Source organism: Caretta caretta, chromosome 14, assembly GCF_965140235.1.
Source record: "Caretta caretta isolate rCarCar2 chromosome 14, rCarCar1.hap1, whole genome shotgun sequence".
NCBI lineage: Eukaryota > Metazoa > Chordata > Testudines > Cheloniidae > Caretta > Caretta caretta.
The window spans coordinates 2,253,730-2,266,990 of record NC_134219.1 but is presented as its reverse complement, the minus strand read 5'-3'; the positions used below and the strand labels follow the sequence as shown (position 1 = coordinate 2,266,990).

Sequence of the window (13,261 nt, the reverse complement as noted above, 5' to 3'; positions counted from 1 at the left end):
GAGAAGCAACTTCCCAACACTTGAATGCAACATGCGACCTGTTAATTGGAAAGCTGCTACTCGCTGAAAGAGGTTGTATTACCGCTTGGAGTACAGTCGCTGTTCCAGTATTCACCGTGCAATGCCTTAACAGTTGATCATACAGCTTGACTGCATTTAACTTTGGGATAGAATTAAATAGCAAATAAAATATAGTGCAGGCAGCTTTTAAAGAAATAAACCACCACTCGAGCCCAAACTCTTACCTCTCCAATAGTGCAGGGATGGCCATTTGGACACACTGTGAGACAAAGAAATCAACAGCATGGTACGGTGAGCAGGACAGAGGTGCATTTTTAAAACAAATAAAACCCATGCATTCCCCTCTGGGTTCGCACACTCACGCACACACACAGCCTGACAGCAAGAAATCTACTTCAAGATCCAGATCTAGTGGAAACCAGTAAAATTCTTGGAGCACATAGGAATCGTATTAGCTGTCTGTACAGAAGCCAGAGGTCATTCTGTCTCTATGCTGACTATGTCTTATAAAGAAACTAGAGAGAAATGCCTGGAAGACTTTGCTACCGTATACTAACAGGGTTTTGCAAGCATGACAAATAATATGAAATTCCTCTGAGGCATCACATAAATACTTCTACTCTCCTGCTCCACGGACACATAACTGGACTTTCTGGAACAGTTATTCTCGGGCAATGGCTCTTCCTACACTGCTACCAATCCACTCAGGGATACTTACCATACCAGCGCAGCTGCTTCATTCCCTCCCAATTCACAGCCTGAACCATCAGATCTTCAGGCATTGTGGGCAGAAAAGAACGCTAAAAAACATTCACATGAATAAATACATTACTACAGCAATGGCTCAGCAACACACCTGTTTTCCGGTTAAATTACACATGAGAGAACATTAAGGCTGTGGCAGCTTGTCAATTGCTCATCAGTGCAAGGAAATAAGGAGAAATGGAGAGGCAAAACAAGTGGTGAATTCTACTCAAAAGTAAGAAAACTTTATATTCAAATGGGATGTGTTGCTGAGGAAGCAGCAGGCTCAGCCCTGAGAAGGGAAGGGGGCGTTACTCCACAAACCCTCCAGCCAATTAAAGGAGGAGTTTGACAGGCTACAGTGGGAGGCTAGGAAGGTAGGAGAAGCAGAATGGGGATGGTTTAAGGCAGGGGTCACACTGGGGTTAAAAGAAAAACAAAGGTGGTGTTACTTTTCCAAGTGCCCACAAAATGTGGTCCACCTGTGAGATACCACTCCCAGTAGACTGGGCAGGTGATGATGCTCTCTGGGTTTCTTGAGCTTGGCTTCCCTTCGGTACTCTGCTGAACACTGCTAGGCTCCTTAAATATTTGATTAGGAGGTGGGGAAAAACTGGCACTCTCCCAAGCCCACTTGCTTGTGGGGCCATAATGAGCTTCACTCAGACTAGATTGTGCAGATCTTTGTAGGGTGACCCTCCCACTCCTTTCCTGCATGCTTTGGATGAGCAGTGAAATAATTAATAATCCAAGAGAGTTAGCACTGAGTATCCCAGTTAGTGCTCAGGGAGATGAATTGTACCCCTCAGATCTACTGGTTCAGAGTCTGCAATCACAGGCAGAAGTCCCTGTATCAGTTAGCCGTGAAAACATGACAGGAGAGTATCTCAGCCTCTCAGTAACAGCTAGGTACTTTTTAATGAAAGCTCAGGTTCTGGAGAGTAAGAAGGCAGCATGAACGAGGTGCCAGCATTGACTGAGCCAGCACTAGCATGGACGGGCTGAATCTGTGCCCTGGTTTCAAGGTTCAGATTGAGGATGCCATGGAAAGACCAGTTTCCTTACCTGCATGGTGGCGGGAGAGAAGGCCAGGCTCCTCAGGGGTTCGAGGACTCGATTCTGCCCACATAGCAAGAGGGCTGCAGCATGAACGACTATTTCAATCAGTGCCCCACTGGGGCTGAAGTGTTGGGGTCTCACTGTCAGTGATGGGAGACTGTTGGTCACAAGAGATGCTGCAAATTGCTTCAGGGCTGGAGAATCCAGGGCTTTGGAGTGTTGGATGAACGTGTTCATAGCATCACATTGCTGAAGGCAAACATTACAAAACAAAAATAAAGTACGCGATTGCCAACCAGACGAAAAGGTCCAGCAGCTCTTTATACACAATCTAATGAAGAGTGATACCCCACAGTGCCTTGAAGTAACTGACTATCTATTTACTGGAGTTGGTCCTTCAGTGTATGCAGAGGAAGGATGGTCCAGTGGCTAGGCTAGGACAATGGCCTGAGATGTGAGAGATCAGGGTTTCAATTTCCTGCTCTGCCACAGATTTTGTGACACCTTGGGCAAGCCACTTAGTCTCTGTCTCCATTCCCTACCTGTAACTATAGTACTTCCCTACTTCATAGGGGGTGTTAAGACTATGAAGTGCTCAGATACTACAGTAAATAGGGTCCGATAGAGCCCTGTGTTAGACAGGGAGGAGGTCCCCTCTTTGGAACACAATCAGATTTCTCTTCAGCTAATCTCTGCCAGATGCTCTCAGAACTGCATTTTGGGCAGCAGGGTAAAGGATGTTCTCTCACATCTGTGACCTAAAGCTTCTTCTCTCAGAAGGAAACAAGTCTGTTCCCTGACAGTCTACAAGTTGCCAACAGAGCAAGGTATCTCACCTCTTTTTTGGGGTGGAGGTTTGTGTTCCTGCATCCATACAGAGCAGTGAGTTCCCTGAAAATAGCCAAGAGCAGGTGAACAGCTTGTGCAGACCCAGAGCTGTTACATGCCTGAAAAACAAGAGAAACTGGTTATGCAGAGGATAAGGGGCTACATCTCTACTACCTCAGCTGTCATTGCAATCTTTGCTCATTAACAGACATGCACATTTCCCCTTTGACCCCGATGTAGGACGCTCTCCCATTGTCACAGAAGGTGACAGGCAAAGGAAATGGCTATTCAAACTTGAGGAGACATGGCATAATAAAAGCCACTGTCTTGGCCCAGCGGTCTCTGAGAAAGTCCCCCTCTGCAGAGGGAGCACTTTATGTTTATGTGGATTTCCACCATTCCCTGTCAGAGCCTCACAAGAACCTGCTTGCAGGGAAGTCCACTGTCCTGAACACAATGTAAAAACTCACTGGGTATCTGAAACACCAGTCAAGGAGACCCTTTTTCTATCCACCAGAAATATTTTCTGAACTTCCCTGGTCTAGCCAGCCTGCCATTCGTCTGTTGCCCCAACTAGACAGTACATACTTAACCAAAACTGGAAGTTATTATTAACTGGTCATATTACTGTAGCATCCACAGGTTCCAATCACAACTAGGGCCCTGGAAGTGAGGCACTAACAGGAAGACACAGGTCATTCGCGGAGCAGCTCACAATCAAAGAGAACGAGCAACATATGAAGAGGTAGGGAAAAGGAGAAAATTAAATGTATACAGTATCTGTCAGCATGCTTTTCATGCACACCTACTTCACTACACACGTATAGTTATTAAGTTTGGAAATTACGTAAGTAAGTATGAAAAGGCAGTGAAAGGAAGCACAGCCTGCATGGAAAACCCACTTAGCCCCTCAGCCAGTTGGTTGGAAGGAGCCTAAGCCTGTTATTCAAGAAGTGCTTCAGACAGTGGTGGGGAGGATGATGTGACTGGCAAACAGCACTGGAGATGGGGACAATCGTCCTTCACATACGATGGGCGAGATGCATGTCAACAGAGAACAAAGATCGGGTCCAGTTAAAAGCCATCAGAATAATAGCAAGCAAAGAAAAATCTCCCTCTCAGGCATGTGAGAGAGAGGGGAGGGAATGGCTGACAGCAAAGCACCAAGAGCTAAAATACTTGCCCTCTTAATCTCTCCAAAGGATCACTGTAAGCCCTACCCAAAAGGGAGCATCTGTGCTGACTGGGGAGAAGAGTCTTACCTTCTGTGCTTCTGCAACGCCCTTCATCTTGCACTCAATCATTGCTTTTCCCACAGCATCACGCAGGACTCTGTAGTTCTTGCCACATACCAAGTACCGATCAATCTGACTAGGTTGGTCCCTCTGTAGCAACAAAGTACAAACAACCCACGCGCACACAGCGTGAATACCGGGCAGACTTTAAGAATGTCACCTTACAAGAGGGAAACTGTTCCATAGAAGCATCCATGTTGTCTGTTGGAGGATGGGGTTCATTTCTATTTTAACTAAAATGCAGTGTGCAGGGAGAAGGGCTGCGACTTCCCAGCTAGGGTGAGTGTTTGGTGATGCCTCTTCCAGGCTGCTAGTCAGACAGGGAGGTTGGTTCTGCTTGGGATGTTGCTGCTCTGGGAGCCAGGCTTTGACACAAGCAAAATAATGGCCTTTCTTCAGGTCAGAAGAAATTCCTTTCTATGGAAGGCAGGGAGTACCCTCACCCATACCTGCTCCAGCCCCGCATGACAGTACGAGAGCCACACACCGTCCACAGACACATGAAAAAAAAAATGCAAATACAAAAAAACCCAAGAGTAGGAAACAGCATTCAGAAACACAAATTGTTAAGGAAAGATGAGTCAGGGAGACATGTTTGCTTTACCTGTTGTTGAATGATTTCCACTGGGAATACCCAATGAAATTGACTCTCATCCGAAAGCTTCTGAGCAAACTCCATCCCATACTGGTTAGTCAGTTTTCGGACCAGGTAAACTCGGTACCAGTCATTCCCAGCCAGCCTACAGAACCTCGTTACTTTCTGAAGATATTGCTGCTTATCCACTGCCTTATCCCACTCTGTAGAAAGAATAAAGTCAGTCAAAATTTCTTATCTTGGTCAGCTGTTGCTGTCAGAACTGGCCACAGCATTGGGATCCATTTCCCTGATCTAATCCATTATTCGAGATCTTAGTAGCCCCTCCTTCTCAGAGGTTCTTACCCAGGAATATACAGGGATCACAATGCCCTTATTCTGCAGCTAGAGAAATCTTGATATGGGCATTTCTATGATGGAGAGCAAATGGTTTGCATAGCGACACAGAGACCTGGAACATGTCTAGCAAGTCCATCAGAGGGGCCTGTATCCTGGATTTAGCCTTTGACACATTAGCATTTTCAGTTGAGGGCAGCAGAGCCCAACTTGCCTTTAGGTCTCTGCATTTCCAAGAGCAGCTCTGCAACCCTATCCAGACATAGCCGTACCCTGGCCACCCCCTGCAGGTACTCAATAGAGGACTCCCGAAGGGTTTCTTGGCTGTTCCTCTTCAGATAGCTCTCCAGAAAGCGTCCGTCTTCCCGCAGACAGTTGTTTTGGTCTTCCTGAGTGCAGGCTCCAATCTTTTCATACATCGAATCCTGCAAAGGGAAAAATCAGTCCGATTTCCAGCATGGTGCCCCAAGCCCAACTGATGGAGTTTACGCCTCTCCTGGCCTGATCTAATCATGCTCAAACCAGACCCAGCGTCCTGAAGCAGAGGAAGGGGATGCGAAAGCAGGGGAGCTCATGGAATGCTACAGCACAAGCCTTCTCTGGGGATCTGACAAAGCAGGAGTACCTACTGCTGAACAGAGCCGTGGTTTTAATATTCTCTCAATCTCGCCCTTTCTAGCTGGATAAAACTCCTCCCCACGTAGTCAGTGTGTGCATTAGCTCAGCCAGGATTTTATAGAAAAAGCCGTATTCTTGAAACATTGCTCTGTTGGGCCAGGACATCCCCACACAGCACCTCTGACATGAGGGAGATGGGGCAAGCAGACCTACCTCCAAACAATTGACAAAAAGTGCGTAAAGTTCTGTCTTGTCATCTTTGTCCAGGATCTGGCACTGCTCTACCTGTACCAGGTAATCCTGCAGGTAGGCTTTCACATCACTGAAGCTATGAAACAGAGAAACCTCTTCTTACCAACTACTGCAACGCTGATGGCTACTAATCATTATTTAGAACATAAATTGCAAATTCTGTCCACATGGCAGAGAAGTTCACTTCAGGTCCAGCTGAGAGGGAAGCAAAAGTCAAGGTGGGTCATAGCTGGAGTCACATGGGACCTCTGATCCACCAAAAGGCTATCATGGTGATAAGAACCAGTACTATGGGCAACAATGTTGTGCCATCACACCCCAGCATGGTCCTATATAACCTCCATTATCCTAGGCTCTGAATGCTGGCCAGGTAACATGGTAACCTAATTCAGCCTCCAAATGAAACTGAGACATTCTATGTAGTGTTTCCTTTGCCATGAGACCCTCAACCATAGAAGAAACACAAATACATACTATGCAAGGACTGATGTCTGTATAGAGAAAAGCCCTCTCACTTTCTATTCTGAATCTAGCACTGGAGAAACCAGCACATGCATCATTTGTGGGAATTCCCCCTCTGTATGTGGCTCACACAGTGCTACACTGGATTGGCCAAAAGTGGGTTACTAAACACAGAGACAGTAATAAACTACACTTCTGAAGCCTCAGACATGCTTACTTAATCAAAGGGCAGCTTTTCTGGATGTGACAGTCTCTTTGTGTGACAAATGTACAGTGCAGAGTGAGTAATTTAAACACAAAAACGCTCACATCATACAGTTAGAAAATTAAAGATTTATAAAATATTCATTTGCCAGTGTTCGCAGTGTTCTTTGCGCATCAGTGTATCAGCTTCATTCTTTAGCTTTCCTAAGAGTTCTCTCACATATAGGTCAGGAGTAGCTCCTGATTAGCTCACATGTGGGTCAGGACTGGACGGATACATATTCTCAAATGTAGGGCACAAAAAGATACTGCACACACAAATACACCCCCAACCCAACACTGGTGCTGATACAGAGGCAAAGATTAGTTTTCACAGTACGAGGTTCAAATCTCAGAACTTGGCTAAAATTCTCCCTCATTCTGTGAGTAGCACATGACTAAAGAGCAGGGAGAGAAGCTGGCCTGGCTGAAGAGGTTAAGGATGACATGTAACCCACGCTCACCCATCAGCTTTTTGACTGAACTTACCTGTATTTCAAAAGCAGCTTCAGCACCACTGAGCGGATGATAGGAGTCTTATCCACCACGTCGTTAAATGGGGACAGCAGTTTTGTGTACACAGTGCGGCGCTCTGAATACAGAGGAAAAATTGACTCATGGGCTAGGGCAGGGGTTCTTACAACAAATTTTTGGTGGCCTCAGAGTGCGGCCACCAACTGTTGCTGGTGACGGCTCTGACAATTTTTCCAAAAATACTTAATTTTAGGAAAAACAAATAAATATGCACATGCATGTCCAAATCATTGTCATTTATTTATGTTGGGGTGTTTTTTGTTTTTGTTTTTTTTTCCCCGCAGACTCAGTAATAAAAATAATTTACAGTTGTCTCTATTCTGTACTGGACCTAAACAGAACAGAAACAAATAAGGAGCTTTGCATGTTTTTGTCTTTTTTGTTGTTGTTTCTTTTGCTTTTTTGGTTGCTTTTGTAAGACCTGCTAGGTAGTAAGTCTGCTTCTGTGAAAAGTGACATTTGTATGTTTGTTAATATCACTTTTCACAGCAGCAGACTTGCTAGCTAGCTGGAAGGCAGTGAAAAGTGATATTAACAAACATACAGATGTCACTTTTCACAGCAGACTTACACAGCCCTGGCAAGCCAGGAGACAAATTAAGCCCTGGATGGAGATGGGGGTACTGAGGCAGCGGGTCAATGGGGGAATGGATGGGGACCAGGGGAGGCAGCAGGGGTGACTGGGGGGCGGGGGGGGGGGAAGGGGTGAGCCTAGGGACAGGAGCCCTGCAGCCGCATGATTGGGGACCAGAGACCTGCGGCCAGGGCCAGAGGATGCAGCAGGGGCCAGGAGTATTGGGGGGCTGAGCCCACCGCCGGCACCCATTGCCACACGGCAGGGTGATGGAGCATGTGGCCAAAACCTGGGGCCAGGGGTCACAGCGAGGGCCAGGGGTCATGGGGGGGGGTGAACCCAGGGACTGGAGCCCTGCAGCCGGGGCTGGATCGTGTGGCCCCGCGGCTGGAACCTCAAACCCTGCAGCTGGGGGATGGAGCCTGCCGCTGTGAGGCCAAAGCCTGAGGCCGGAGCCCCACGGTTGGAGCCCGTGGCCGGAGCCTGAAGCCCTGCGGCTGGGGGACGGAGCCCACTGCCGTACAGCTGGAAGCTGCCACCTGCCACCCCAGGGCTGGAGCCTGACCCCACCACCTCCAGGAGCGTGGGGAACTCACTAGCTGCCTGCTCCTCTGGCGTTTGTGGCTCCACAAGAGAGCAGGGCCCAACCCCTGCTGGTGGCTCGGGGGTGGGGGAGGAGACTCTTTTGCCCACCCCACCCCCCATTCACAACCCCGGAGGCTGTGGCCACACAAAAACCCCTGGTGGCCGCATTTGAGAAAAACTGGGCTACAGAGAGAGGCAGGAAAACAGATTCAATCAGGTTGTTGACACTGGCAAGAGGAACTGAGCTTACTTGTTGGGCCTATTCTCAAAGGCTCCCGGTGAACAAACAGCAGTCTGAGCAGCTCCTGGATCACCGCTTTCTCTGGGGGTTCATTATCTTTGAAACACATGGTGGAAACCAGGTCTATGAAGAAGCTATTGCACATCTGACGGAACTGGGCGTTCCTCTTTATTGCAACACTGAGGAAACGGTGGGAAAAGAAATCACTAAGGTAGCCAGACAACTGCAGAACCAGGTAAATTGCGTGGCACTTGCTACACAGGTCCAACTAGATGATCTAGTGATTCCTTCTGGTCTCAAACTCTACGCCTGACGCTGTGTGTAAAGCTCAAGTGCCCATGGTCAATAGGGTGATTTTATCAGCAAAACGAGACTCTATATGAACAACCAGAGTTTTAACAAGGCATTATTACAAGGCATTTCTCAGAGCTATTATCTATGAAAACTGTATCCCACTGCCATTTGTGATCTGATTGCCAGCGACCCAGGACGCTGTTACCGCTGACTTCTTGCTAAGAAGCAGAAACCAGTGACCCAAGATAGGAGTAGTTCAACTGTTTGATTCAGCCACTAATAGCACTTTGCTTTACCGAATATCTGAAACGTCTCAAATGGAATGAGGTAACTTCCTCGCCAGATCTTTAAACACAGGGCAGAGGGGAAATACCGGAGACCAGTATAATTTATCCTGTCAACTCTTCCTGTACTTAGACCTTCAGTGCTGAGGGTCAGGGTCTCCCAACACAACTAGCCCAATTATCTCCTGCTGCAGGGTTAGTGACGCAGGGTTTTTATAGGAAGGATGGAATACCTGAGCTCCTGGGAGATAGTTTCACTATAGTCATCTGGCAGGTTAACTTTGCAGTATGGACAGAACATCTGCCCCGGTGTCAGCCACTGTTTGATGCAACTCTGACAGAAGACATGATCACAAGGCAGGTTGACTGGATCCTTAGGGTCTTCCAGGCAGATTGGACATGGCTTCAGACCATATCTGTAATCCAATCAACACAACTAAATCCAAGCAGTCAAGCTACAGGCCTAAAGAGTCTTCTACTGCAACTCAGTTTAAAGACCATAAGAGGGAACCTGGGTCTCACTGGCACGTCTCTCAAGGTCAGGGACGAGGATAAGGTGGCAAGTTGTTTTTATTCATCCAGCTTTCACCATGATGAATACAAAATTGCCATACACCAGAAAGTTGTTGGTGCATAAAAGCAAGAATAAGATTCCAGGTTACAGCATAGAACATCCAACAGGTAGAGAACTAATTGCTACAGTTCAGTGTGAACCCTGCACTGGCATTTGAAAGCACCCACCAAAATTAGGTCACAAGGTAAATTAGGGCAACATATGGAATAATCTATTCATTTTATTCTCTTATTTTCACAGTTAAGCATGTAAAAGTGCTTGTGACAAATATTACTGGCTTCTCCTTTGCCAAGAAACCAAAAGGACATTTTTATCCTCCTGCCTAGATTCCTTTTCAAACAGATAATCCAAGTGATCTAGAGCCTCCAGCTGACCTACTCCAGAGATATATCCTAGAGAATATAAGGGTGAAGTTCATCCCACATATTCATGGGCGGTGGGTATCAATGGCGGGGGAAGGCTAAGCCTACCCAAACTGCCTACCTGGCCCTGCCCACACTCCACCCCCAGGCTCCCTCCTGCTTCCCACCATGCTCTGCTGTGGGCGTGGCTCTTCCTTCCCATGTAGGCGGGGCCCTGGGCCAGTGGGCTGGAACAAGGAGGAGCGGGGGCAGGAGGCCATAGCCCTTCCACTTTTCTCCGGGGTGGACCCTGCCCCCTTCCCCTCCTCTTCCCTCCCGGCCAGGCCATCGTGGAGCCTGGCTGGGGAGCCACGGAAGACCCTCCACCTGCCTGGGGCGCTGAGAGCAGCCCTGGCCCATTATTGAGAGCTAATAAGAGATCTCCACTATCTATAGGGTTTCTCCAGGATGAGGGTCCATGACTCCATGCCGGCTCCCCACAGTTGCCCGCACAGCTCTCCCTGACCCGGCTCCAGCCTGGGAGGGGTGGGAGATCAGAGCCACAGCCTGGCCACGGTAAGAGCCACGCAGCAGCTATGGAGTCGTGGACCCTCCACCTGCCCCGGGCGGGTGGGGACACGGGCCGGGGGCTGCTCAGGCTCCCCGCACCACGGTCAGGTAGAGGGTCCGTGGCGGCTCCACACAGCTGTCCACCCAGCTCTTATCACGGCCGGGCTGCGGCTCTGAGGCTCCCGCCCACACCAGCTGGAGCCGGGTCGGGAAGAGCTGCGTGGACCACTGTGGGGAGCCTGGGTCCCTCCACCTGCCCTGGCTGGGGGGGCCTGGGACACGGGCAGGAGGCTGCTTTCGCCTCCATCTCGGGCAGGGACCCCACCCCACCCTTCCCCCCTCCCCTTTTGGGAGGGCTCTGGTGCCCTTGCCCCGGGATGGGACTACTGTGGGCCAGAGCCTGCAGCCAGGGACGCCAGGCGGCTGGAACCGGTGCTCACACCGCCCGCCCACCCACCGCACTGGGGGCCGCACTCAGCTGCCTGCCTGCCGCTCCGGGGCTCAGGCTGGGGGCCACACTGCCTGCCCACCCACCAGCCGGGCGCTCCGGGGCTGAGGCAGACGCTTGGGAGGCCTGGAGCTGGTGGGGGTGCCCTCTGGGCTCCAGTGGGGGAAGGGAGGTGGGAGGGGTGAGGCCCCAGGCAGAAGGAGAGCGCTGGCCGGGGCTCGCCTCCCCAAGCCAGCAGTTCACCCGCCACCCATGGTCGCTAGTTACATTTGGGATAAATTTGGCCCATTCCTACAACAGCAGCAAATTTCATTCATTCAATCTATGCTGAAGCTCATAGGCTCATGAGAGAGCTGCCCCGCACTTGCTGAAGGAAGAGGGAAGTGGGAAGTAATGACAGGATACACGGAAGTCAGCCTACTGCATAATATGTTAAAAAAACACTTGGGAAAATACAAAATTATAGTCTCATAAAAGGAGATGAAAAGGTTGTCCCTGCGCACCCGCTACAAGCTCTGTAGGGACTCCGATCTCCCAAGGCTCAGCCTGTCAGTGTCTTGGCTGAACTGTGCGCTCCTCACCCCGGAGTCCACATGCTCTGCATGCTACACTATCTGTTCCAGGCTCAATGCAAAACTCTAAAATGCTTAGTGTAAACCTACGAACACACCCTTTTAGGAACATGCCCATCCCAATGACCTTACTTGCAAATAGTTGCGTTGGCTTCCTCCTTACATTGGTACAGCACTTTCATCACTGCAGTGAAAGTTTTATGAGTCTTGACGTCAGAGTCCCACTGAAGACACTGGAAGGGAGGGCAACAATAAGTGACTCTACTTTGCTGCTTTAGATGGAGATTTCCAGGGACAGGAGAAGCAAAAGGAAGGAAAAACACTCAAATGCAGCCAGCAATGCCTATATATATTTGTTCACATTAGCACAGCAGTTTATCACCACACTTTTTGGTACAGGGGAAAGCAGCTGGCTTGACAGTTCTTGAGAGCAGTCGGGGGCATCTGAAATTGCAGTAGCTGTGGGAGCAGGGGACAGGGTGGCCTTTCAAGCACCACTCTTGTGTGGCTCCCCTCTGGGTGCTGTTGCAGATTTTTCTCCTTTTTAGGCTTTTCCTTTGCCTGCTTCTGTGACTCACCTTTGGAAAAGGGAGGCCTGGGTGATCTCTTTCTAGCTGGGGTCTGTGGGGATGTGGATCCTTCATTCAGGGGAAGAAATAAGCAGGAAGCCTCAGCAAAACAACAGGGAGCTCAGCAGCTCCTACAGGCAGCTCAGAATGACAACTGACTTATGGAAGCAAAAGATTCTTAATATCTGAAGCAGGATTTCTGACTGGCTGCAAACAGCAAGTCTGGCTGCAGCTCTGCATGCAGAACAGAACTAGCAGGGGTTTTTCAGAGGGCAGGTCTCATATCCAGTCCACAGATTTGACAGATTTGGTCCTGCCTCCTATAGCTACACAGTTGGATCTGTGAAACTGGCTATGAAGGACAATTTGAGGAAATCGCAATGTTTGCAGGCAATTCATGAAGAGAAGGAGAGATGAGATGTGTAGAGAACTCATTGTTCTAAAGGGTTTATCCAGCTCTGTTTGTAACTAATGACCAGGAACAGGTTTTGGATAGCACTCCTTTAGCAAATTCAAATAATCTTTCAGAAAGAGAGGAGGGATCCCTACTTCAACCCCAGATGTTGCTTAATGAGGATGTTCTTACATTGCCTAGCAGCAAGATGTGTCTCTTTACCAGATCCTGCAATTCTGGAATCAGGGACTCAGTCCCAAGCAGCATGTGTTCCACAAAGAGGGACATAGAGAAGACCCGATTCCACCGAAGCCTGTCAGAGAGAAAGCACAGTTACAATACTATCACAAGGGAGCCTCCTGGGCTGAAATTAATGCAATAGGGAGGAGGAAGGGAAAAGGCAACATCAGAACATCAAGTCAGAGCAGTGTGATAGGACCACTGCTTTTCATGCTGACAAGCACTGTCTCATTGTTTCCTTGTGCTTCTCTCGACTGTTTCTTGTATCTCTCTATTGTCTTATTTCATACTTAGATTGCAAGTTCCTTGGGGCAAAGGCTGCCTTTTTGTTGTCTCTTTATATAGCGCCTAGAACAGTGGAGTTCTTAGGTGCTACCACCATACGAGTAAACAACCATACGCTGACTAGATTGTGGATAAGGACAACCCTATATAGGTTTGATTCCTATATCACGGAGCTAATAAGAGATCTCCACTATCTATAGGGTTTCTCCTTGCCCTCACTTGCTCCTGTTTTCCTAAGACACTAGATAATTTTAAACTGTCTGGGACCATCCTCAGAGAGGAAGCACGACTGGGGTGAAGCTC

General features: G+C 48.7%; 1 protein-coding gene across 5 annotated transcripts in view; it reads right to left on the bottom strand.

Moving 5' to 3' along the window:
* Positions 1-13,261, bottom strand: part of RNF213 (ring finger protein 213) — a 99,547-nt gene that overhangs the window by 15,063 nt on the left and 71,223 nt on the right. For all 5 annotated transcript variants that reach the window (XM_075119165.1, XM_075119166.1, XM_075119163.1 and 2 more), the window contains 13 exons: positions 12,626-12,746; positions 11,603-11,703; positions 9,199-9,381; positions 8,397-8,566; positions 6,943-7,045; positions 5,710-5,824; positions 5,093-5,303; positions 4,552-4,745; positions 3,915-4,037; positions 2,661-2,771; positions 1,831-2,073; positions 740-821; positions 246-280 (listed from right to left, as the gene is read on the bottom strand). In XM_075119165.1, coding sequence (XP_074975266.1) covers positions 246-280; positions 740-821; positions 1,831-2,073; positions 2,661-2,771; positions 3,915-4,037; positions 4,552-4,745; positions 5,093-5,303; positions 5,710-5,824; positions 6,943-7,045; positions 8,397-8,566; positions 9,199-9,381; positions 11,603-11,703; positions 12,626-12,746 — 1,792 coding nt within the window. The remainder of the gene's footprint in view (positions 1-245; positions 281-739; positions 822-1,830; positions 2,074-2,660; positions 2,772-3,914; positions 4,038-4,551; positions 4,746-5,092; positions 5,304-5,709; positions 5,825-6,942; positions 7,046-8,396; positions 8,567-9,198; positions 9,382-11,602; positions 11,704-12,625; positions 12,747-13,261) is intronic.